This window comes from Mauremys reevesii, linkage group 6 (genome assembly GCF_016161935.1).
Source record: "Mauremys reevesii isolate NIE-2019 linkage group 6, ASM1616193v1, whole genome shotgun sequence".
Taxonomy (NCBI): domain Eukaryota; kingdom Metazoa; phylum Chordata; order Testudines; family Geoemydidae; genus Mauremys; species Mauremys reevesii.
The window spans coordinates 99,546,116-99,572,805 of NC_052628.1; the positions used below are offsets into that span (position 1 = coordinate 99,546,116).

At 43.6% G+C, this 26,690-nt stretch overlaps 1 protein-coding gene across 5 annotated transcripts in view; it reads right to left on the bottom strand.

Annotated features, from left to right (window-relative positions):
• ADAMTSL1 (ADAMTS like 1) overlaps window positions 1-26,690 on the bottom strand; it is a 649,946-nt gene that overhangs the window by 166,060 nt on the left and 457,196 nt on the right. For all 5 annotated transcript variants that reach the window (XM_039544630.1, XM_039544629.1, XM_039544631.1 and 2 more), the window contains 3 exons: window positions 12,879-13,005; window positions 5,923-5,997; window positions 3,843-4,000 (listed from right to left, as the gene is read on the bottom strand). In XM_039544630.1, the coding sequence (XP_039400564.1) occupies window positions 3,843-4,000; window positions 5,923-5,997; window positions 12,879-13,005 (360 nt within the window). The remainder of the gene's footprint in view (window positions 1-3,842; window positions 4,001-5,922; window positions 5,998-12,878; window positions 13,006-26,690) is intronic.

Consider the following 26,690-nt stretch of genomic DNA (forward strand, 5'->3'; position numbering starts at 1 on the left):
GGTGTTTGTCCAACCCGCTCTTAAGAAATCTCTAATGACTGAGATTCCATCACCTCCCTAGGCAATTTATTCCAGTGCTTAACCACTCTGACAGTTAGGAAGTTTTTCCTAATGTCCAACCTAAACCTCCCTTGCTGCAATTTAAGCTCATTGCTTCTTGTCCTATCCTCAGAGGTTAAGAAAAACAAATTTTCTTCCTCCTTCTTGTAACAACCTTTTACATACTTGAAAATGGTTATGTCCCCCCCATCCTCCACCCAGTCTTCTCTTCTCCAGAACAAACCCAATTTTTTCAATCTTCCCTCATAGGTCATGTTTTCTAGACTTTTAATCATTTTTGTTACTCTTCTCTGGACTTTCTCGAATTTGTCCACATCTTTCCTCAAATATGGCACCCAGAACTGGACACAATACTCCAGATGAGGCCTAATCAGCGCGGAGTAGAGCAGAAGAATTACTTCTCATGTATTGATTACAATACTCCTGCTAATACATCCCAAATGACGATTGCTTTTTTTGCAATAGCATTACACTGTTTATTCAAATTTAGCTTGTGATCCACTATGACCCCTGGGATCCCTTTCCACAGTACTCCTTCCTAGGCAGTCATTTCCCATTTTGTATGTGTGCAACTGATTGTTCATTCCTAAATGGAGCACTTTGCCTTTGTTCTTATTGAATTTCATCCTATTTACTTCAGACCATTTCTCCAGTTTGTCTAGATCAATTTTAATTTTAATCCTATCCTCCAAAGCACTTGCAACTCCTCCCAGCTTGGTATTGTCTGCAACGTTATAAGTGTACTCTCTATGCCATTATCTAAATCATTGATGAAGATATTGAATAGAACCGGACCCAGAACTGATCCCTGTGGGACCCCACTGGTTATGTCCTTCCAACATGACTGTGAACCATTGATCATTCCCAGACAGTAGTTATTTTCCAACCAGTTATGCACCCACCTTATAGTAGCTCCATCTAGGTTATATTTCCCCCTAGTTTGTTTATGAGAAGGTCATGCAAGTATCAAAAGCCTTACTAAAGTCAAGATATACCACATCTACTGTTTCCCCCTAACCACAAAGACTCAAATTTACCACTCACTATTACAAAGTAAAAGAAACCAAAACAATTATTTCAGTACAACTCCTGTAGGATTTGCATGCAGTTGCGTCCTGCAATTCAGAGCAATCAGTACCTAACAGTAAATGTTTGCATACCTGGGATTATAACAAGTTTGCTAACTTGACTCTTCTAAATGAAAACATTTTCAGCCAATCTAATAAAGATTCTAGGAGTGTTTCAAGAGACAGCAAGCCCCTGAACTAGAGCCCTTTTTACTACATTTTTACTTAGCTCTGTTTGCACAAGAATTGCTTTTCCAGGAAAGTAAGTCAGGGCACTCAAGAGAGGACACCCCTTTGTGAGTAAAGCTGGCTGCCGTGACTCTAGGGCCTTTCATTGGCTTTTCAGAGATACATTAGCTCTACACATTGCAGGCAAAACACTCAGCGCTCTTGTGGGCAGGAAAGGTGGCGGCCCAGCCTGGTTTGGTGTGGAGATGCCTGCATTTGTATATTCTGCCTTCTGCAAAGTTAGTCTTAGGGTAAGCCTAATAAAGAGAAAATCTAGCAACTAAAGATTAAAAAAAAAAAGGACTAATTAAATAGCAAAGAATAATGGAGCAGGGTTTGTTGTGTTTGAGGATAACTGTTGGATAAATACACGTTCATCTAGTCTGCTCTTACATTTACTGTGAGTAACAACTGAAATTGTCTACATATTTAAATAATGAAGTGTGAGGGCCTGATCTAAAGCCCAGTGAAATCCTTGGAAGGATTCCCACTGACTTCAAAAGGCTTTGGTTCAGGTCCTATATGCAAATTTCTATGCAACCTTAATGAGAAATATGCTAAAGTGCCTCTAGAATTTTCTGTGTATTGTGCAGCACCAAGTACTTTATCAGCATTTATCAAATATCTCCTTATCTTGTTTCTTAGTCTGCACGGAACAATTCCCTTTTTCATACTGCAACACAGGGACATTGTTGAGTCAAATTTGGCCAAAAATTTACCAGCAGGTTTTGTGAAGTTAAGTCTTTACATAACTTAAGACCAATAGACATGTTTCCCTGTATTTATTTAATTTTTAATTCCAAAAGAATATGTTATAAATAGAAAACAAAGCCATAACTTTACGCTGGTACAACTGGAGCCCATACATAGCGGCCTGGTGCTAGGGAAAACCTGAAAGCATTATGGACTAGAGACACAAGATACCTTCCATTGAAATCAATGGCAAAATTTCTATTAAGGTCAATGGCAAGCAGGAGCAGACTGTAGAAGCTAACTAAGCATTTGCAAATAATACCACTTAGCTCTTATATGGCATTTCTAATCCATGGGTCTCAAAGTGCTTTATAAAAGGAAGGGAAGATTTATTATCTTCATTCTACAGATGAGGAAATGGAGGCATGGAGAGGTGAAAGGACTTGCCCAAAATCACACAACAGAGCAGTGGCAGAGCCCGGAACACAATCCAGCTCTTCTGATGCTCAGTTCAGTGCCCTGGACCATGTTGTTTCCAGCTATTATATTTCAATCGTCCAAGCTGAATGAAATTCCCAACCACCAGTAAATAATGAAAAGTAAATTAAATCTAACGTTATTTCGGCTTTTATAAGTCAGGGTGTAATTTGTAAAAGAGGAAAGGATTTTTTAAAATATATAAAACATTTTAAATTGAGAAAAGTCTTTTGAGTTGGTGACATTTAGGGGGTTGAACTGCTCTCTTTAAACTATTCCCGCCTTTGACCAGGAAGATATAACTTAAGCTTGTTTTCCTTTGGCTCTTTGTTCACCAGACACTTCTGGTTGCGGGGTCTGGACTGGATTAGGGGCCGCTACCATGCTGAGAGAGACAGAGGACAGTGCTCTAGTGCACTGCTCCAATCCAATCACCTATCACATTTTCCAATACAGCATTCATACTTCCAGCTGCCACAAGGTCATCAGCATTAGCTTAAATCAAACATCCTCTGGCTCTAGGTCCCATGATGAAAAAATTATGGAGTCCTGGACATGGTACAAGTTTTACAGCTTTATGGATGAAATCCTTCAGGTCTCTCTGACCTACTGAAAAAAAGGTTTTATTTTATTGTAATCCCCAAATGTTCACTTTTGTGTGCGCGTTTTTCCTACAGAATGTGTGCATTGCTTCCAGCAATGTGTTTTGTATTACCTGGAAGAACAGAAAAGCACTAATGGGAGGAAACAACTCGATTCTTATTGCCACTGCAACACAAAACAGAACCTCCAAACAATACAATGGCTTCTCGACCAAAGCCATCCTGGTTACCTTGGGGTCTTGGAGCCTAGTTCTCTACTCTATTACACCCATTTTACACTTTCAGTGGGGCTAAACTGGTACACAAACAGCATAATGGAGTGAAAACTCGCACCCTCGGTCTTTTTTATTTTTTTCATGTCACAAGCTAAGTAAGCTGCTTGGCTTTCAGTTTATACCTATCCTAGACAGCATCCATGGAAAGTAATCTGCCCTCTCTTGCCATTAGTCCATCTTTTCTGTGTATACACACATGGCATGTGTGTTCCTCTCCATAAACTCCGTCTCCTTCCCAAAGAGCTTCCAGTGAAACTTTTATAATCTATTTATCAAGAAATTCAGAGAGGGTGCAGGAAATAGCCTTCTCTAAGCCCTAGATATAAACATTTCCTGGCAAAGGATGCTGTCTAGGAAAGATCCCTGTGGTTTTTCTGCTGTACCAACCTGGTTTCACTTTGGGTTTTTGTTTTTACAAAGCCATGTTTGAGCCACCTCACCTTGACTGTGAAGTCTGCACTGAGAGGCCCAGATATTCTCAGTATCTCCTTGTCCGGAAACTTCTGGAAGTCGATGCTAGAATTGTCCACCAGGAAGGAGCCTGTGGAGCTGAGGCTGTTTTCACCCTTCACACCTTGTAGAGTCTTGGTTTCCAAATCTGACAACCACAAAAAAGACTAGCCAGAGCAGGCAAGCACGTGACAGTGACAAAATAATAATACCATGGGGCTGGAGTGTAATAAATAGTAAGGGAAAACCAGGCCCAAATTAACCAATGTGCACTCAGTGCCTCTCGGGGGGGCGAGAGGGCAACCACTAGATTTGCGTGGCTACCATTGGAACTGAGAAAAACTGACTGGCGTTGCAGCCTTGTACAAGGGGTCACAGAGCCACTCAGGTTTGGCCTGGATGCCCCTCCATCATGACGGGGAAGGGTGGGGGGTGGGAGTGGGATCAGGACAAATTTGAATGAGTGGCATTGTGCCAAGTGATCCAAATCCAAATCTCAACTTAGTGACTTCATCTGTGCCCCACTGTCCCAAATCTTCGCTGAGGCAACATCTCATTCCAAAATAAAAAAAGATCCTGGATTGACCTTTTCTCTCTTACTTCTAAAAATTTCCTCTCTTGGCTTAATTCTAGCTTTATTTCCTCTCATAGCTTAATTCTATTGAAAAAGTTTGCTAGGTTGGGAAAGAGCATGTATGCTGGGAGAAAAGGCAGGAGCAAGGGAAGAGGGAAAGTCATTTACAGGGAAAGGAATAACAACTACACTAGAGCAGGCCAGGAATACCCAACGGCCCACTTAAAAATTATGCCTTTCAGAGGACTTGAACTTTTAAAAAAAAGTTATGTATTTTTTGTTCTAGTTTATAACCTGTAATTTGCTGGTCATTATTCACAGCTCTAAATCTAAACAGCTATAAAAAGATTATTAAGTAACTACTGCTGTCTCAACACAAATAGCAGATCATATACTGGGATTTCCAAACACACCCTTTCCATTGTACCAGGATGCAAGCACTTTGGCGTGATTGCTATTATTAGTGCTCTGTTAACGTTGACATAAGGCTTGCTGTCTCTTACTGGGGTCTACTCTGTCAGAAAGTTGTATCCACACTTACGGGAAAAAAAAACACCACAGTATTTTGTAATTGCCCCAAATGCTACATCTTACCAGTTACACCACTTTGAGTGTTTGGGGCTATCGTTAGAGAATACTGCAGCATTTCCGTCTATAAATGCATGGGCAGCACACTCAGCTCACTTCCATTTTGATCTATCTTCAGTGCCACTGCTGAAAAAGAGGCAGGAGGTGGCTGGCTACTGCATAGGTATGAAAGAGAGGGGAAGAGTGCAAAGAGCTTTACTGCCCTGCCTTGTGTCGTTGCCCAGAGACCGGTCAAAGCAGTGTTCTCCTGAGTGCAGAGAATGTTCTCTGCTTGCACTGCTTGTACATGGCACTCCAAAAGGTGCAGGGAGGAAGCAGGGCCATCATCCCCTCTCCCGCTCCCGCCACACCAGCTGCAGATGTTGCAATCATGAAAGGGTTTGTCTAGTCAGTGGGCTCATCCCCTCTGGGGCAGGGTGACTCCTTAACTGCACAATTTGGCTCTACACGTGTATCCTTTCTATTCTTCTCACCCTAGATAAAAAGAGCAAGAGATCTGCATACAAACAGAAGCATGTGCTAAACTCAGGAGCAGTTTGATGACAGAGCTCAGCAGCAGGGAAGCTTGATCTCTAACTTTCTCTGTATCTCTGCAGTCAGTGGGATTTTTTTTTTTTTTAAACAGAAGTTTGGCATCGAACGAGTCAGCCAAAAGATGAATACACAGAAATGGTTGAAAAATTGTGGAGACACAAAGATTCTGAGCCTCTGGCCTCATTCTACTCTCAGATGCATGTGCAAGTCCACTGATTTCACTGGGATTGTCCAGAGCATCCAAGGGCAGGATTCTGTCCCGTGTCGAAATCAGTGATTTGAGAGAAAGAAACCAGACATTCCTGTTGTAAACAAAACACCAGAGGATACCAAGGCTCTTATAAAGCAACACCACACTGGCTTTTTCTACTTACGTAAGTGATCAGGTCCTTTCAACACTAGACGAACCTGCCTACTTCCATAGGGAACAGCAACAACAGTATCTTCCGCTGCAGAGAAATGCAAAAATGCATGGAGTCAGTAAGCAAAGGAAACCCTCCTGTCTCCAACCAAGCACTGAAAGAGCTGTTCATGGGAAAATTAAAAGCCAAGCTTTTGGTACCATAACTCTTCCGCTGCCACCGCCCCCCCCCCCAAGTCCTGACAAAAGACAAAGGTCAGCAGCAGGGAAACTTGTCCTCTAACCTCCTCAGTATCTCTGCAGTCAGTGGGATTTTTTTAAAACAGAAGTCATCTTAAAGGGACATTCACATTCCGACCTACTGATTTTATTTATACTCCACTATTATTCAAGTGTCTAAAGAGGGACTGACAGCTTTTTATTTCACCCAGCCTCCAATTAAAACAAAGCATATCTTACTCTTCCAAATTATTTTGGCATATATATATTTGTGCTGAATTAGGGAAGTATAAAAATATTCAAATGTTCAAAGGAAAAAGTTAAAACACTGAACTCTAGAACTCCCTGTTCGTTCACATGCCACATGATCCTCTCCCAGCTGAACACCCAAAATCCTTTCCCTTCCACATGCCTTAGCATGCCACGTGATCTCCCAGCTAAACTCTGCAATGCCTTCCTGTCTCACAGCACACCCTACTAAGGCATGTCCCTACTATGGTGGTATAAATGTGTGTTCCTTTCCATACCACCCACAAAAAGCCATGGTAGTACACGTGCCCATTAGACCTGCAACATAAACAGGCTCTTGGGGCCTGATCCTGCACCACTGAAGTCACTGGGAGCTTTGCCACGGACTTCAGTGGAAGCCAGTTTGCGCCCTTAAGGAGTCCAAGGTAGTCGTCACTAACCTGCTCTCTCCTGCAGTTTACATGCTACTGTTAGATCAATGATGCTAAAGAACCAACTATCTCAATAGCATCTTGGTGCTCTGCGGGGGTACAGGAAGGGAGAGTGTTGTGGCTCCAGAGAGCAGATTCCCCACCTTCCTTCTAATCAGCTGCTAAGCCAGGCAGACAGGAGAGTGCTCAGTTACACTCAGTAGTAGCCTCAGGCTGTTTCCTCCTCCTCTCTCTGCTTCCTGTCTCCCTCCCTCCTCTCGAACTTGATGTTGACAGTTGGGGGGCAGGAATCACAATAGTGTTGCCTCCCTCAAAGCTGAAATTTGAATGGGAATGTTCCCTTCAACCCCCAATAAAAATAATTCCCATGGTTGAATCATGTGACTCCCTTCGACTAGGAGCTGTGAGGCCCTGCTTTCAAAGCAGCAGGGTGCTATTTTGGCACCTGAAAGCAACACAGCCACTAAGAGGCTAGCTTTCATCGGAAGATCTGAACCGTCACCGGGACTTCCTGAACAGTGGTCAGACATGGGCAAGGAAAATAAAAAGATTTACAGTACTCAGGCCCAACCCTGGATCCTAGAATGATGAGCATTTCTATTAAAAACAACCGATCATGAAATAGTTAACAAGGTCAACATTTTAATTGTCACTATTGTGGTTCAGAATCAACACCCTGTTGTGATGACTAGGGCAGTTCAAACATCTCTTAGAACTATTCTGTCTGTCTGCAGGCTCAGGAAGATGACATGTGCTCTGTTCTCTCTTCTGTTTTATTCATAATCATAACAGCCAAAACGTTATCCACTGTATGACACTGCCTCACAATGATTTTCCATAAAGGAAAGCTTTGGGTTCTTTGTAGATATGTTTAAAATGTTGCAGACAGTGGGAAAAAGGTTGATGGAGCTTTTAAAACTACATCTATGAACATTTTTAGTACAAATGTATGTTCATAAAAGTTAATGGACTGAGAGTGCTGAAAATAGAAAGTCTCTGTTTATTCACAGGTCATGGAAAGTGCAAGCAAAGACAAACTCTCCATTTTAGCCCTCAGTGTGCTCAACTCTGCCTTAAAAGGGCTACCCCTCCCCCCCATGATTCCCCACCCTTACTCTCTTGCAAAAAGTGATTCAGTGTCCACACTACTGTATGACCCTCTGATGACCAGATATTAGCATCTCTGTCAAATTCAGTGTATAGTTATGGAGTCTGTTTAGAAGCCAAGTTAAAAGTCTTGTAACTCAGTTCACTGAGTCATGTCACCGTCTAGACTTGTAGGTGTAAGACCAGTTCCGTATTTACAATACTTTCTATCTAGCTGCCCGATCAATAGGCCGTAAATCTCATCTGGTCCAGACACCACAAAACTGTTCCCTTTTTTGGCCCGGTGCAGCTTTCATAGCATGAGTGAAACCCTGAATAGAAGATACAGCTTCCATTTATGATTGGTTGGAATATCACTAAAGAAAGCTTTCTTCCTAGGAAAAATATTTGGGAGCCATTAAGTCACAATCAATTTAGGACTGTCAGTGCTGGGAAAAAGTTCAGCAAGATTCCCTGCTGATGTCCTAAAAGATCTTTTATCAGCTGATGCCAGTGTGTTTTTGTGGAACAGTGGCCAAATAAGAGCTGACAGTATGTGTAGTGCATGGCGAGGAGATGTGGAGTAGGAAGCCGGAGGAGGAAAAGATAGGGATTCTTTTATACAGTAACAATAATAAGTTCATTCAATCAAAATTTGATTATCTAAACCCTGGTTAACTAGAACACTTCCTTATCCAAGGTTTGGATATGTCCCTAGGGGTTTGCTGAAACTACTGTCCAAAAGCTCTCACAAATACTCTAGGACCAGATCCTAGGACAGCACAAGTCTGAGCTGGGGTCCAACAGTACTGGACTGATGTCTTCTGCAAAACAATTGTACAGAACCCTTAGGCTCTGCAGGGCTAAAGCTCCAGTCTCATGGAGCTCCTACACTTTGCAGAAGAGAAGCTGCAAAGCCAGCTAGACTTGGTGAAGCCGGCTAGTGTCTATAACCGGGAGAGCAGCCCAGAGGATTTGAAGACTGTGTTCAGGGTTTCCTGAAGCTAATTAGTTTTCAAAATCTGCTGGGATAATTTTCTCTATTACCCTAACCCAAAATAATCCAAGGCTTCAGGTGTCCTCAGAGACTTTTAGAAAATTGAAGTTAAAACAGTCAACTGTGTTCTGTAATGTATCCTGCATGTGTGTGTGTCTGGTATCATTCATGATAGCAAACACACATTTCTTTCATTTTTACCCATAGGGTCTTGTTCAATTATCTGACCAGCTATAGATTCTTACCTGTTTCACTGTGTATTAACAGATTTCCATTACTCTTGTGGCAATAATGCTTAAGGAACCCAGCAGCATAAGTATATTTTCTTGTATGAGGTTCATGACTATGACATATAGTTTCCCTGCTTATCCAGTTTTCTGAGTGGGTTTCAGAAAACAGAATATAGTGTCACGTTTCCAAAAACATTAATATTCCCTTTACAAATGTTATATTTTTAAAAAATCACTAGACTTCCCCAACTGTATTAGAAATCTTATTGTTCAGTAGCTCACACTGACAGGGTTCCCTTTGTTTTATGAGTTTTGTGCTGAAGAAAATAGAGAAAATTGTCCCAGCAGATTTTGAAAACTGTGATTAGTGTCAGGATACCTTGAACACAGCCTTCAAATTAAAGACATACTAATGTGCCATGGAACAACTGGAAAATCTGATTGTTTAAAGATCACCCAGCTTATATCGCATAACTTCTTTGCATTGTTTCTCTCTCCATTTTATTACTAGGGATATAATTCACCTGCTCTTGTTGCTTATTCTCCATGTGAAATCATAGCACACTCTTTGTGAAATGGCATCTCTCCAGGGGATTCCTTATTATCATAGCACATCCTGGAAAAGTCTCAACTTATGTAAAGCAGCAGCAAGACAGTAGGGCCATTTCTTGGGGCTTATGAGGAGGAGAAGGGAAGTGGACACATTCCTCCCTCATTCCCAAGAAGAGACATGGTGGGAGTGGGAGAACACCTGGTGACTGAACCCTCAGACAAACAATATGGAGAGAAGAGGGTCAACTGGCTGCCCTATGAAGCTGAATGGAGAGAGGGTGGGGAAGAATATGAGGCCTCTGGCTCCTTCCTCAGAAGATACATAAAGGTATTGTGAAGAGGGAGCCCTGGCCTGATAGGTGGAGAGAGACACAGGAATTGTGGAGGGGATACAAAAGTCCATGATCCACCCAAGTCTTGATGTTTCAAGAGCATGCATAGAAATCCAAAGTCAGATCAATTCTCCTGGCTTTGGATTTTGATTAAAAATGTCTGTGCAGTCCTACCAATGATACTCATGCTTATGGGCAGAATCAGAAAAATAATTATACCCCCCCATTGTCTAGTAGCATTGTATTGGGATGGGGGAGCTGTAACTACATTTGAAGTATGTGAGAAAGACAAGGTATATAAAAAGTAATATCTTTTATTGGACCAACCTCTGTTGGTGAAAGGTACAAGCATTCCAACTATACAGAATTCTTCTTCAGGACCTGAAGAATGAATGGGCTCTTTTGTACCAAAATCTTTTAATTATCTTAATGGGCAAAAAAGGGCATCAGCACAGGTGTTTCTCCTGTAGAAAAATGCTGGAGGGAAATCAAGGACACATCTTTTCCTACCCTGCTGCATTTCAATTGCTGATGCCTTTGGCACAGATATACCATCCCAATAAATGCTGAGGAAGTCATTTCTGTAACAAGTGCTAACTGTTTTAAAGCTCTGTGGACTTCTTCCCTTTCTGGCACTGTCCTTTCTCCACCCATCTGCATGGTATAAACGGTGTGGAGAACAGAGCTGGATACAAGCACTAAGAGAAAATGAATTCAGTGTGACGAGCACAACAGCACGTTTGGGATGGTTTTGAGAAAATAAACCATTTCCAGCAACTCTTGGCACACTAGAAAAAAGCCACTGCCCAATTCCTCCAGCACAGCCTGAGAAATGTGTGTTTGTAAATGTTCCAACGTACATCAAGGGTAATAAAATCACACACATGCCCAGGGGACACCTACGATGACTTCTAGCCACCTGCTTCACATGTGCGCCTACTGATTCTTCCTATCTCACGTAACAACATGGCTCAAAAGTCTTATTGCTGCCCTCAGAGCTTTTCCTGGGGGACACAGGAAAGGCGCATGAGAAAAGAAATGTGTCCTTCCTGGGTCAAGCAATTCTTTTGAAAGAGAAGGCCTGAGATTAAACTGGCCACTACTCAAAAGTCACCACCCATCCCAGAGAACAGACTAGGCCCTGATCCTGTGAACACTTAAGTACATGCATACATTTTATTCTTGGAATTAGTCCTACTAACTTCAGTGGGGCTATTCAGATGAGTAAAGTTATCCGTGTGCTTAGGCGTTTGCAGGATCGAGGCTTAAGGGCCCAATTCTGCCTTCAGACAGGCATGCATGACTTGCACCGGGTGAAATTTTTGGTCAAATAACAAATTTGTTGAAAAACTCAGTTTTGGGGCCACTGAAAATATCTGCAAATGTTGGTTAAATCAATTATCCCCTCAGTTCTATGCATGACTCCAGTTTGTACCTCTGGAAGTTACACAGGTATATCTGAGAGGGGAATTGGGCTCTAACAGAATTTCTTAACCTGGTTTCTCTTATCAGGTGTTTGGTGCATGCTGAATGATATGGAGGGAGGTTACTTTGTAACTCGCCGCCATGTATTTGTTTCTGCCTGTTGTTTCTTGTCTTATACTTAATTGCAAGCTCTTTGGATCAGGGACTGCATTTTAGTTATGTGTCTGTACAGTGTCAACAGGGCCCTGGTCCTTGATGGGGGCCTTTAGGTATTACTACAGTACAAATAAATGATAATAAAAATGAGCTATTCATAATATACATTTGTAAAGACATTCAGAAGTGATTTCAAGTCTGAGGACTGCGCAATCTGCTCATGAACATTTCAGAGGCGAGATTCCACTCCTTGTTTTGTTATGAATTATTCCCTCAGCTCTGCCATACACAGTCCTACCTCAACAATGCCAACTCCTTCCACAGATGATTCCCTTCCCTCCTCCGTACAGCAGAAGGTCTCAGCCCTCTCCCTCCCACCTCAACTAGCACATTAAGATGCAGAAGGTCGCTGTGCTAATGAGTGGTGTGTGCTGTGCTCCCTGCTCAACAAGTTATTCTCTGTCAGAGCAAAGATGATTCTGTAAACAAACGCCTCTCATTGTTCCCCACAGAAACCAAATGCAAATATAAAGAGCAAGATATCCAACAGGAATCCACAAATGTACATATACACCCTTACGGGAAATTAGTGTTATTTGCAATGTTGAGATCATGTACCATGCAGCATTAAAAAAAAAGAATTATAAAAATATAGATCTGGCCCATGGAACTCCAATGGAACTCACTGAAAGAGTAAAGCAGGTGCAGGTATTGTGGGAAAAAGCATGAGCTCCCTTAGGGTTAGACTCAACTTATAGCATAAAGGGCAGCATAGCTACACCATCCCAAGAGGAGCTCTGGTGTAGAAATGTGCCCCAGAAAGACATGACAATTCCTCCCCTGCTCCCTCTGGCACTGGTGTTACTTCTTCACCCCTATTCAGGATGCACCACACTCCAGGCTATGTGCCCAACCAGCTAACCTGAGTAGTGAGTGGAGTGGATGAAGCCAACTCTCTTCCCATTCCCTACCCACTACCTTAAAGGGGGGAGTAACGGGCACAAGTCCCTGCTTTCCCATTCTCTTCCCTCTGCAGACAGCACCACAATCTGAGCAGTTCTTACTTATCCAAGAAGGGGTTATTGAGGATAGGGAGGACATGGCCTGACTACCTTACTCCCCTGCATGGATTAAAAAGGCCTGGGAACAATCTAGCCCTTAAGAAGCTTGTGTACTTCACTAAGAAGAGGAACGTTGCCATTTTACCCGCCTACTTGTCCCTCTGAAACCTCATCACCACTTTCAGTTCGGAGGGCTTGTTCTACCCTTTGAGGTTAAAGTCAACAGCTTACGTTTATTTGTTGAGAGCTGGGATTTATACTGGCCTCGAACCAGCCGGCAGGTGGACCCATCGCCATTGCAGACCCCACAGTTATCTTCCTTGACAGTGCTTCCCAGCTGGTGATCACAGCCAACGATCTGACAAGAAAGAAAGATGTGCAGTTCAAACTGAGCACCTACTGACTGCTGGATACATCTCTGCAACTAATTACCGCCAAATTTCTCTCACATCATCTCCAGAGGGCCATAAAGTACATTAGCAATGAAAGAATCTGAATGAATCTGGCTGAGAGCTTGAACTGAACTCAGGAGCTAGATACTCAGCAGGTCTGCACTAAATGGCTTTTGCAGTTCAGAGTAAGAAAAAGCATGTTGATTTTTTTAGGGTCTTGTGAATGCTTCTTGGTAAGTGTCCTATCAGAGATAACGTTTTTAAAAGGTTTGTAAAGAAAAATAAATGATTCTAGTTAGACTGATAGACACATACAGAACAGATAACTAAAAAGCTCTGCTGTGATCCCAGTAGTGTCTTACCTGATATGCAGTTGGGAAAACCATGTGGTTTTAATTACATTTGACAATAATCCCATTCCACACAATCAAAGCCAGCATTCAGATAATGTTAAGGATTTGATGAAGGAGGGGAAGAATGGTTAAAACAAAAGTCTGAGAGCCAGGAGATCTGGATTCTATTCCCAGCTCTGCAAAAGGCGGTCTCTCTTTGGGCAAATCATTTTAGTTAAAAATTTTAAACTTGGGTGAACAAACTGGGCTCCTAAATCGAGATGTAAACTCCTAAAAACCTGTAGTGCCCACTGAAGTAAATAGGATTTAAACTTTTTTAAGCCAGGGGTGAATTTGGCCTTTTATCTGAACTGATCCTGGACCTGAAATTATGGAGTTTCACCCAACATTGTTTCAAAGCCAAGAAAATAAGCAAGTCCATATTACACATATTAAATAAGCATGAAAGGCCTCCTAGCACTCTGGTGTTCAAAGCCAGCCATGGACCAGGTTTGTACGTAAAATTCTTCTCTACAGTGTTTGTGCTAAGACTTTAAGCCAAATTTAGAATAGATGTAAACAGTAGTGAGTTATGAATAAAGTGTTAACCTTAATTCTAAATCTGCATGCTTCTGTGGGCTTCAGTTAAATTCAAAGTGCCAAATTTTAGAAGGCGATTACAACAGGTGCAGCTGTAAAAAATGTATGCTCATCAGCTGGGCTCATAAAAATCCACATGTATATGTGCAAATTGAATTACTGAGCACTAAAATAATGGTCCATGCAAATGGATTTTTGGACACGAGTCCCTGACTTATACGTGCAGTGCATACGGTTGTTTGTGTTCTGCTGGGCTTTGCTGAAACAAGGGGTGTTCCCATTATTTTTGTCTGCTCCCCCTTTATGCTCTCCTGGGAAAAATGTGGAACCTATTTAATGTTATGACTTAATATTAACTTTTTAATGGTTTAGTTTCTCTCTTTTTCTTTAAAAACTTAAATTGTGTAGTAACCGTGAGCCAGAGAGTCCCTCAATGCCAACTGGCAGAGGGCACACCATACCATAACTCACATCAGGCCTGACACCCTCATTTCCCCAACATGCTCTTGTCATAATCTGTATCCAAAAGGTGTCATATTAGGTATCATATGCAAACTAGTAACTTACTGGTCAAAAATATGTATGGGAGGTGTATAAAGAATTAAAGATGTGTAATGGAAATATGTTCTCAGAAGGTGTTTTGCAAGAAGGGCATACACACAGCCTGTCCTAAACAAAGGAATGCTGTTTTGCCTGTCTTCCTGCGTATTCACTATAAACTGAGTCAGGTAACATCTGAGAGGACAATGAAAAGCAATCTACGTAGCCATGAAGCTAATTGAGCAGGGGAAAGACCTCTGAACAATCACAGGGGATGGAGCCTGCACCCTCAGGAAGCCTTCTAGGTTCTTGAAACAGAGACAATAGCAAAGGCAGAAAGCCATTTTGGCATCCATCATAGGGGACAAAGGATGAGCAGTGTCCTATGAGATCATGAAAAGTGGATCCTCTTAACCTAACAACAAAGAATAGCTGGAATGGACTATAGGTGAGAAATCTGCTTAGATAAAGATTATGAAGTGCTGAAATTAAGTTTTAGTCACCAGAAAGCATGTTTTGTTTGACTTGTAACCATAACTGTGTTTTCTGTTCCACTTATTATAACTTAAATATATGCTCTTTGTTAATGAACATATTCTTGGCTTTATTACAAAACCATCTCAGTGCTGTATACTAAACTGAGGGGTGAAGTCCTCAGCTACACAAACAGGCTGGTGCACTCTGCCTCTTTGGAGACAGTAAACTTAATACCTTCTGTGAGTAACTAGTGAGAGGCACTGGATGCTGCAGGGTAGTTGGTTTGGGAGGGATCGGGACCAGAAGCGCTGTTGGTGTCACCCTGCCAGGCTGATGGAAGCTAGGCTGAGGCCATTGTGCTGCAAAGAGGCTACTGGTGTCAGGGCAATGAGCTAAAGCTGCACAGCACAGAGGCACCCAGGGTTACGTGTCACATGGTGACAGAACCCCTTACTGGTCTGAGTGAACCCCTGAAGTGTCACAGTAATAATGATATTACTTTCTGTACAATGAAAACTCCTGGAATTAATGTTGGTCACATCAACACACTGTGTAGACATTTTAAAACATAATGGGGTCAAATTCAGACTGGATGGAAGCAGACACAATTTCTTTTACTTCATCCACTTCAACCCTGTTCAATTTGGCATACTATACTTATGTGTTAGGCCATAATGACTCTACAGAAGCTAACGAAGGCCACGGGGTAAATGTTAAACATTTTTGATCAGATATACATGCACAAAAACTGCCAAGATATAAAGAGACACTGTTCAGCTTTGTAACAATGTCAGATATAGGTGAAATAATCAAGTTTATAGTTACTTCTAACCTGACTGGAAACTACTTATTCCATTTGAAGCTCCTGCATATATGTTTATGAATCCCGTGGGTAGAGCCATAATAGACCTAATTTTACATTGTCAATCTTGACCATATGTCTAAGGCCTTGTCTACATACAAACTTGCACAAAAATAACTAAACTGGTTTTAATTGGCATTTGTTATTTCTGTGCAAATTCTGTGTGTGGACACTTTTATTCTGAAATAAATACACACACACAGACTTCCACCGAAACAACAAAAAGTGTGAATTACAACTGATCAGTCAGGCTATATATGGGGTTTTTTTTACCCCCATATTAGGACACTAGTATATGAAATCAGATTGATACAACTGCATGACTGAAATGCTTTTGCATGGAGCTGGATTATAGCCCACACTTACATACTAAGCAAAAAGGCTCCTGTTGAAAATCCTGATGCCAGAGGAACTGCAGGCATTTCCCCTTTCTAGATCCTGGCACCATACAACAACTTAAAGGTATGCTCCACAATGGAATGCAAATCTAAATGTGCCCACGCATACCTCATACTGTAAAGCACATCTGAATTCCTTCGGTGTGAAAGGGCCTGGGTAGAAAAACAAATTCTGTTCCATCCATCCAATTTCAACATCAACTTTTATCCCCTTAAGCCTTCATAACTTTGCATGTGACTCATCAACAATCATATCACCTCCAGCTGTGATCTTATTATATCTCATTTATAAATTGAGCAATGTTGGACCAGGTCAGTACTTGGATGGAAGACTGCCAAGGAAAACCTCAGGTGCTGGAGGTAGTTGTGTTTGTGATTCAGTATTCTTTTTGAGACAGTATGGAGTCATTGCCCCAAGAAGGCACTTCTCTGCTGGAAGTGCTGTATTTTAAATGGGACAAAACAGCGTTCTCTAACTGCTTGTGATCACTAAAAATCCTATGGGACTGTATACAAGATCAGAGGTGTTAACCTCACTGTCCTGGCCAAATTCTAGTTTAGATCATTATATTCTGCCTGAGTAAGTTCCTTTGCAGCTTTAACTGGACACAGTATTTTTCTTCAGTTCTTCTCCTAAATTGCTGGCCAGTTTTGTTGTACTCTAAGTTATTTATGTCAATGTATTTAAAATATCCCTATCCAACACTCTGGGCCCCTGTACATATTATAATAAAAAAAATCCTTATAACAGATGAACTGGACCAATTGTTCCTTACAAGACAACAACTGGACCAAAATTAAAAATGTCCCCCCCCACCCCCCCCGAAAAAAACCCACTTTCCCTCCAACTCATTCTTCACCTCCTCTCGGCTCCAGGAAAAGCCTGGGAAAACAGATGTGTTATCTGTTAAATGGCTGCCACGTTCCATTTCCCAGAAGTATCTATATTTAAGTGAGGTGGCGTGGGGGTGGAATGAGGAGAAATGATTTCTGCACAGTTTGTAATGAGCTTGGTGATTCTTTAGGATGAGAAAAGATGTAGAAAATCCTTTTGTGGAGTTTACAGGAAAGAAACTGTACAAGTTGGGACTGTACTTGAATATGGTAAGTCAACCTAAAAAACCACAGAGTTCCTGAAATACTAAGGAGGCTGAAGCAACTCGTCTATGAGTATAGATCTCATCTGCCTCCACTAGCAGAGGGAATCTAGTTCTGGTGGAGCTGGGGTAGGGACATGCCAATTCTGTAACATTATTTTCACCTCCCTAGGACCTCACAAGGTCCTCTGCAAGGATCAAGACCAGAAAGAGGGTGAGAGCAAGGATATGGATATCACCACTGTCCACGGCATTGTATCCCCAGAAACCTGCACAGAATCAATGAGGAATGCAACGCTCACTCAGTCAGCACTCTTCCTTGTCCATCTCTGTGATGTGAATCAATTCCAGAGAAGAGGTTCTAGGGTAATGGATATCAGGGCATTCATAGGAGCACAACTCCTAGAGAAATCCTTCTGCCATCGAGTCCAGGTTCAGTTGGGTTGAAATGGCTATGAAGTACTGCCAAGGCACAGGGCTCCTGGGCAGATTATTCCCAACCATCTGTAGTCAGGACTAACTACTGAAAAGTGTATCACTGGAGATGTAGTATGGCCAGAGTTTGGCCCATGAGGGAGAATGGGGCCGTGAGGCACTGCGACTGCTCCGGTGGACAGAGATTAATGTCACCATGACTTTAAACAAAAAACGTTGACATTTCTGAATGATAACATTGCATGATTTTAATTCCACAACAAGTTTTGAAATTTCCACTTTTAATCAACGACTAAAACAAATGTCAAAAAATTGGAATTTTCCCTGGATGGAAATTCTGCTTTTTGATTAACTTTAGTCCTGACCTTCATAGATCTCAGGAGAATATGGAATATAGGGAGATGAAATCCCCAGGGCTGCCGGCAAATGGGGCAATTTGCCCCAGGCCCTGCAGGGGCCCCCACAAGAATGCTCCGGCCCCACCTCTGCCTTCCCCCATTCCCCGGTGCCTCAGCGCGCCGCGTCCAAGAGCAGCCCTGGACAGAGCTAAAGTGGCATGGCTCCAGCGGGGCCTGAGCTCCTCCTGCTCAGAGCTGCGTGGTAAGGGGGCGGGGCTACGAGCTCTGGTCCCACCGGAGCTGTGCTGCTGCAGCACTGTCCAGGGGCCAGGGCAGCTCCTGGACGCGGCACTCTGAGGCTCCAAGAGAGGGGAGAGGCGGGGGTAACCCAGGAGTGGCCTGAGCTCCTCCCCGCTCGGAGCCGTGTGGTAAGGGGGCAGGGCTGTGAGCTCTGGGCCGAGCAGTGGGAGCTCAGGCCCCACTGGAGTCAGGCTGCTGCAGCGCTGTCCAGTGCCGCTCCTGTACGCGGCGCGCTGAGGCTCCGGGAGTGGGGGAGGGGGGGGTAAGCAGCATGGTAAGGGGGGCAGGGTGGTTGGATAAGGGGCAGGGAGTCCCGGGGACAGAGGTTTGGGGTGGGGCAGTCAGGGGACAGGGAACAGGAGGTTGGATCGTGGGCATTCTGGGGGGTCTCGGGGGGGCAGTGAGGGGACAAAGAACAGGTTGGGTCGGGGATTCTGAGGGGGGCAGTCGGGGGGCAGGAAGTGGATGGGGGTCGGATGGGGCCAGGGCCAGGCTGTTTGGGGAGGCACAGCCTTCCCTACCCTAAAGCTCATTCAGCAGTTTGAGGCTTGCAGACAGCTATTTAACACAAAGAGCCAAGCTGTTATCTTTTCCATGGGGGAGGGACCACATGAGAAGAGCAATATCCTACACCACCTACCTCCTTCCTAACCCTACCAAGGGAGGCCCCCCTCCCCTGCATTCCCCGAGGATCCAGAGGGGTTAATTCAGTGGTTCTCAAAACTTTTGTACTGGTGACCCCTTTCACATAGCAAACCTCTGAGTGTGAACCCCCCTTATAAATTAAAAACACTTTTTAAAATATATTTAACACTATTATAAATGCTGGAGGCAAAGCAGGGTTTGAGGTGGAGGCTGACAGCTCGCGACCCCCAGTAATAATCTTGTGACCCCCTGAGGGGTCCTGACCCCCAGTTTGAGAACCCCGGGTTAATTTAATTTTAGCACCCTGTGTCCATTCACATGCATGTGCTATTTTGAACATTTCAGTTTTCACAACATTTTCTGGAACAAGCTCAAATGCTCAGTTTGTGGAGTATGTACATAAGCTATACTAAAGACAAACCCACAGTAACCGTCTCCAGTTTGTGCGGGACCCCGTGGAGCCAGTCTCTAGGAAACAGATACATTCATGGAGGTTAAATCCATTAATGGCTATTAGCCAGGATGGGTAAGGAATGGTGTCCCTAGCCTCCGTTTGTCAGAGGGTGGAGATGGATGGCAGGAGAGAGATCATTTGATCATTACCTGTTAGGTTCACTCCCTCTGGGGCACTTGGCATTGGCCACTGTTGGTAGACAGGATACTGGGCTGGATGGACCTTTGGTCTGACCCAGTATGGCCATTCTTATGTTCTAAGCTAAATGAACCCAAAGTTATGGAGACAGATATGGAGTCAAGGAAGCCAGCAGAGTATCAGAAACCTGGAAAAATCTCTGACTGGATGGGCTCAGGTGTTTGGTCACAAGCTGAGGTGGTTCAAAAGTTTTGGATTTTTTTTTTTAAGCAGATTTTTTTTTATTGTTTCTTTAAACAAAAACACAGCAAGCAGCAAATACTTGGCCACATACTTCTGAAACCCCAAACCATATTCAGGTTTTGGCAGACTAATTTCAGCTTTTCAATTAAAAAAACCATAACAAATTTTGAAGGAAAGCAGACATTGTCCGTGATTTTTTTCTGCTTTTTAAAAATCCCTAGTTTTTGATCCAAAAAAAGTTTTGACAGAAAATATTTGTCCAACCCTTTTAATGAGCTTTAGTGCCTTTTAGCGTTAGCTGATGCTGAGAACCAGTGATACCTTGTAAAGGTGACTTGAAAAGAAGTTCTCTCAAAACTGAGTCTGTGCCGAGATGCGGAAGGTTTTAAAATGTTTATTTTTCCCAGGGCTGCGTGGGGGCGAGGGGCAAGTGGGGCAATTTGCCTCGGGCCCCGCAGGGGCCCCTACGAGAATATAGTATTCTATAGTATTGCAACTTTTTTTTAAATGGAAGGGGCCCCTGAAATTGCTTTGCCCCAGGCCCCCTGAATCCTCAGCGTGGCCCTGGAAATCCCTGCCCATTTCACAAAGGGTGGGGAAAGGAAAACCTGCCTTATCCCACTCAGATAGAGTGATGAGGTACAAACTTTGCAAGCTGGAATTCTTGGAGTTTCTAATCCCTTCAATGCACTATCAGTGCTGGGACAACCTGTGCACTGCAATATGCTACAGCATAAAGTGTCACAAGTAGCAATCATGACATTCATTTGGGCCTGATCCCAAACCCACTGAAATCAACACAAAGGCCATTATTACATCAGTGGATTTTGGATCAGGCCCTTATTTAGTTTTATAGGCATTTCTATGGTGCTTATGTCTGTAGTACATTTAATAGTATGAGGTGATTGAATACATCATGTCAAGCCTTGGAGGCACCCCAGACTTTAGCTGTCATCTTCCTTATATTATACACTTTGCACACCAGACAACGTTGGGGAAATTACCAGTTAGATCAACAATAGTGTTTGCTCTCTGCACAACAGATGTTACCAAGTGTGTCATCTTCTGATAGTGCACGCCCTTAGCGGAGCTGACTTTTAACTCTCCTTTTGGGTTTAGTAAAGAAATAGCCCAACAAGAAAAAGCCAGAACAATAACAGCTCAGCCTCAGTTGGCTCAGACTATATTGTTCTCTGGATGCAGCACAATGGCTCTGCTCAGAGGTAAAGATTCAATATTGCGTTTTAGGCTGAAGTCCCATACTTCGTGCTGCGTTGGATTCCCTCCCACCACCGTACTTGACTGAACTGACAGCAAAATAAGTTGGAAGCGTTGGGATACTCCTGACATTTAGCTACAAACATAAAAATATTTTTACAAGACAACATGAGAAAGGAAGGCCACTGAGCTAACAGACCAAACTAGGGTGACCAGATGTCCCGATTTTATAGGGACAGTCCCGATATTTGGGGCTTTTTCTTATATAGGGCCCGCACTCCGTCCTGATTTTTCACACTTGCTGTCTGGTCACCCTAGAGCAAATTGCTTTTGTGCAGTTTAAAGATACCAAGGTCTGAGAAGATGACTTGGAGCTGAGTGTGTGTTGCCCTGGTGGACATGAACTCTGGCTCTGCTTAGCAGTCTTTTCCAGGAATAAAACTGCACCAGCAATGACGTGTTCTGGTTGAATCCTGCCTGCCTGAAAACGCCCTGGAGTATGAAGTTTTCGTAATCATTTCTTTTCGGCATTGAGAAATCTTGGGCAGGAAATAATATGATAAAAGTAAGCTTGCAAATCTAGCCAATTATAACTAAATCTCCTTTCCAAAGGCCCTGTCTACACTACAAATACAAACAGGTAAGACCCCGTTAGCAACACTGTTGGCCCTTAGCTGGTTACAAATAAGGCACCAAAGCCTTGATTTGTGTAAATTGTCATAGCTCAATTGAAGTCAATGGAGCTGTGACCATTTACAAACAGCTGAGGATCTGGCCCATGGGTTCAATTTGGACCTTAACCATGTTTTATAATCAGGCTGACACATTATGTGCCCTTGAACTTTAGCCTATTTATGAAATAGGACTAAGGTCCTAGTTACTCTGAAAACTCATACCATGTTTGTTACTGGGTTACAGGACCACTGAGTTGTAGCCCTTATATTCCTGGTCATTGCTGTATCTGCAGCGCAGCTATACAGACCACTTACATTCTGCATTTCCACTTTTTGCATTCTCTCTCAATATTTTTAATATATTTAAAAAATACAGCCTTAATATAGCAAGTATGAGAGCTGAATTTGGCCTGCAGAGCCTTTGTCTCAGATGATTTATTACTGGTGATGACATCCAAGGAGGAAAGAACCCCATTTGTGATACAGATTCCAAGGTGAATTTTGCAGAGTTAGCAGTAAGAAAACACACTTTTGATTTGTAAATTGAGTTCAGTTTCTATAGAATTTGTTGCAAAACGAACACGGAACCCCACAAAATCATTTCTATAATTACCTTTTAAAACTGAATTGCATTTTAATATTGCTACCACATTCCTCTCCATCTTCCACTGTCATTATCATTATTATTCATTATCTGTATTATAGTTGCACCTAAGAGTCCCAGTCATGGACTCAGGATCCCATTGTGGTAGGCTCTGAGCAAACTCACCCAGTGATGCCTCCTGCTGGTCGTCTCGGGGAATTAGCTTCCAGGCTCCGGAGCGCCCCGTCAGCCAGTGTCATGCTACCGCTGGCCCCCATGTCCCTCCCGGACCCTAGGTAACTCTTTCAGTGGGTGCTGCTCCCTGACAATACCCCCACTGTTTCTCCAGGTCTCCCCACTCAGGGGTACCCCCACCCACTACTCCCACCTCGCCTCAGTCGTAGGCTACTGCCAGTCACCAACTTGCCCCCATGCATTGGGGCAGATTGTAGTGTAAGCCACTCATCATAGGCCAGGTTGGGTCTGGACCTGCTGCCTTGGCCTATTGCTGGGATGCCCCTTTGCAACCCCAGTACTTGCCTTAGGCCCTCAGATAGGCCAGCAGCCTGGGGGTTTTCCAGGCTGGAGCTCCCCAGCTCCTCTAGCCTTCCCCCAGCCCTGCTCCACTCCCAGTACCCTGCTCAGTTCCCTAGCAGCCAGGCCCTTCTCTCTCTACAAGCAGAGAGAGTGTGTTTGGGCTTCTAGCCTCTTATCCGGACCAGCTGGGCCTGATTGGGGCATGGCCCCAGCTGTTACTGCCTTCCCCAATCAGCCCAGGCTTTCCTTCACAGCCTCAGCCCTCTCCCAGGGCTGGCTTTAACCCTTCCAGGGCTGGAGCGGGCAACCACCCGGCTACACCACCAAAAATATGGTCCCTGACCCAAAGATTTTACGATCTAAGTTTGCTCTGCCTTTCTACCTATTATTTGTTAACCCTTTGTTAAGCCCAGACTATGACCTTAAGGGGCTGCATGCAGATGCCAGGGTCCACCTACCCAGACCATGCTGCAGAATCAAAGCCCAGGAGACAAAACAGCTACTGTTATAGTAGTAGGAAAAACACTGTAGACATTCCCAGTGGTCAGAGAGAGGAGGCATGGTGGCCATCATGCATCTTCTGTTACCAGTTACCCCATATTTAGAGGCTTCACATTTACTAAGCAATCCTCAGTGAAGAGAAATGAAGCTTAAAAAGATGTAGCCTCCTTGTGAAACCACCCTTGATTTAAATGAAAATTATTAGAGGTGACCCTTCCTATGTGAAAAATGTTGCCTTTTCAGGCTCAACCATTATTAGTACAGTAACTCCTCACTTAACATTGTAGTTATGTTCCTGAAAAATGCTACTTTAAGTGAAATAATGTGAAGTGAATCCAATTTCCCCATAGAATTAATGTAAATGGGGGTGGGGGGGCTAGGTCCCAGGGAAATTATATAAAATAAAGTTTTAAACAAACAATTTAATAGTGCAATGATGATTGTGAAGCTTGGTTGAGGTGGTGAAGTCAAAGGGTGGAAGAGGTGGGATATTTCCCAAGGAATGCCTTACTGCTAAATAATGAACTAGCACTTGGATGAGCCCTCAAGGGTTAACACATTGTTGTTAAAGTAGCCTCACACTCTACAAGGCAGCACAAATGGAGAGAGTGGAGACAGCATGTCAGAGAGAGACAGACACACCCTGTGTGAGAGAGAGAGCCATGCATTGCCCCTTTAAGTACACTGACCCCACTCTAAGTACATTGCCTTTTTAAGTAGATCAGAAACTAGTGACGGCAGCTGCTGCCAGCAAGCTCCCTGGGTCCTGAGCACTGTCCTGTCTCCCTCCCACACACACACTCTGTGGAGATGAGATAAAGGAGCGGGGGAAAGGGGACACCCTGACATTAGCACCCCTCTTCCCCACCCTTGCACAGCAAGCAGGAGACTCCCGGAAGCAGCTCCAAGGCAGAGGGCAGGGCAGTGGGCAGAGGGACACCTGAACTGGCCGGTAATTGATAGCCTGCTGTACGGCTGCTGCACAGGGAATTTAGGGGGGCTTCCAGTGGACAAAGCAGGTGGCTGCCAAACAATGTTATAAGGGAGCATTGTGCAACTTTAAACGAGCATGGTCTCTAATTGATCGGCAACGAAACAACATTAACCTGGATGAATTTATGTGAGGAGTTACTGTAGAACATAGCCAACCTACCCATTGGGGCTAGTCCACAGACAAGGACACAAGAGTTTGGGAACAGAAAACCATAGCTTGTTAGCTCTCTGGTTACAAAGAAATCCAGAAGCTGACACATTCTATAATAGGCACCATTTAAACAGGAAACATTCCCCTGTGGCTTATAAGCAGAGGATGAGAGGAAAAAACTGCTGTGGAAGAAAAAGGCTTCTGTAATGTTTACTAACTCTTTTCCTTTCTTTTACTCGGTCACTTTGTTCACAGTTTTCTCTCTTTATTTTGCTTCAGTTTGGTTCTGTGGCCTCTACTTTGCCAGAGCAAAAATAATTTTCTGACCTTATCCCTTGGCCACTCAGTAAAGTCTGCGGGTTGAATGTTAGTGCTAGTGTTGACAAGTGAGAATGTAAGTGACTTTTAAAAAAAATAACTTGACTGTAGTAGATTCCTACTGAAATATTTACTGATTCCCTCTGTAGGAATCCTGTAGGTCCCTCCCTTGGATATTTAGCTCATTTAACTTTTTGAGGGGAAAAAGATGCCAGGTTTTCCAGAGGAGCAGGAAAATATTCCAGCAGAAGATCCAAGAATTATCTAGCACAGGACAGTATAAATTAAAACACGTTACAAAATGGTCAGGCCAACTCTGCACCAACATCCTCAGAACAATGTGCCCTAAGAAGTTGAAAGTTATATAAAAAGTCTGCCCTCCAGTATCACTCTGGTCTCCCAGACTGTGAAGTATTAGAATAGTAAGAGCATTTAATTTGCCCTTGTTTCACATTACACTGAATGTGATCCTTTGTCAATGGTGGTGACTTCATGGCATACTTGGATATCACGACTGAGCCCCCTTTCCTCTTGGGCATACACGCTTTCTGTTTAAACACAGGGCTCTTTTGTTGATAGGAGCCAGTCTTCTGTCCTGATGATAATTTGGATCCTGCTGGAGTATGTCGTTATTGACAGAGACAATGCCAATGCAAGCCTTTCTGATGCTGCAGTCCAACAAGCAACCTGTCCTCTTGAGGAACAAATTACATCCACAGCTCACAGACTTAGAGATCCCAGTTCACCGAGCCATTAATAAAACTCCCTGTGCTGCAGGGGTGAAAGTAACTTAAAGGACTTGCCGGTACTCCAGAGTCCTGCGGAGGGGGAGGGGCCTCAACCGGAAGAGGCGTGGCCTCTATCGGAAGAGGTGGGGCCTTTAAATCCCCAGGCTTTTAAATCAGGATTTAAAAGGCTTGGGGATTCAGCTGAAGCTAGGAGCCAGGCCCTTTAAATCACCCCCAGAGCTACCAGCTGCAGAGGCGGCTGGGAGACCTGGGGTTTGGGCAGGGGTGAAAGTAATTTACATTTCTTACCCATATGGTCCAATCGCAAGCAACCCACCTCTCCTATGTACTTCATGGATCCCTCCCACTGCATGACATAGATAGAGAAAATAAAGTTACTATTACTACTACCAGTACTGTCTGTAATAAAATTTTACTATTGGAATAAGCCTGAAAAAGTGAAAACTCACTGTCACATTTTTCTCCGTGTCTTCCCTCCTCCTCCAGCCAGGCTGCGGACACTAGGCTCCATGCTTTCTCCCTGCCTGGCACTGAGCAGCAGCTGCAGGGGCTACCCTCTAGCTTGCAGCAGGGAGCAGGGAGACTGGCTGAGGGAGGGAGAAGCCTGCTTCCTGCATAAGAACAGTTTAAACTCAGCTGTTCCCTGCATGGTTCAGTAACATTTCAAAGAGGATCTGCAAGCAGTTTGGACATCACAACCGTGATCCTCTGCTGGGGAGGGAACGGGATAGATTTGAACTTGGAAATGGTTCCCGATTTTGATTGTGTTTTTTGTGTATAGGACATCCCCTCATCCCGGTAGCAGAAAATAACTGCCCCTGCCATGGTCACACACACCCTCCCCCCACCCACAACAATAACTGGGAGTGAAATTAACAAGGATGCCAGAAACGGCTTCTAACCGTGCAAGCTAGAGCCTAGAGGAGAACCCCTGCTGGGGAGAGGAGCGGGGGAGGAATGTAGAGCCTTGTCTACAGCCTGGCTGGAGGAGGGGGAGGGAGGAGACGAGAAACCAGTGTGACAGTGAGTTTTCCCCTTCCACCTGCTTTTATTAGCTGTGGATTTAAG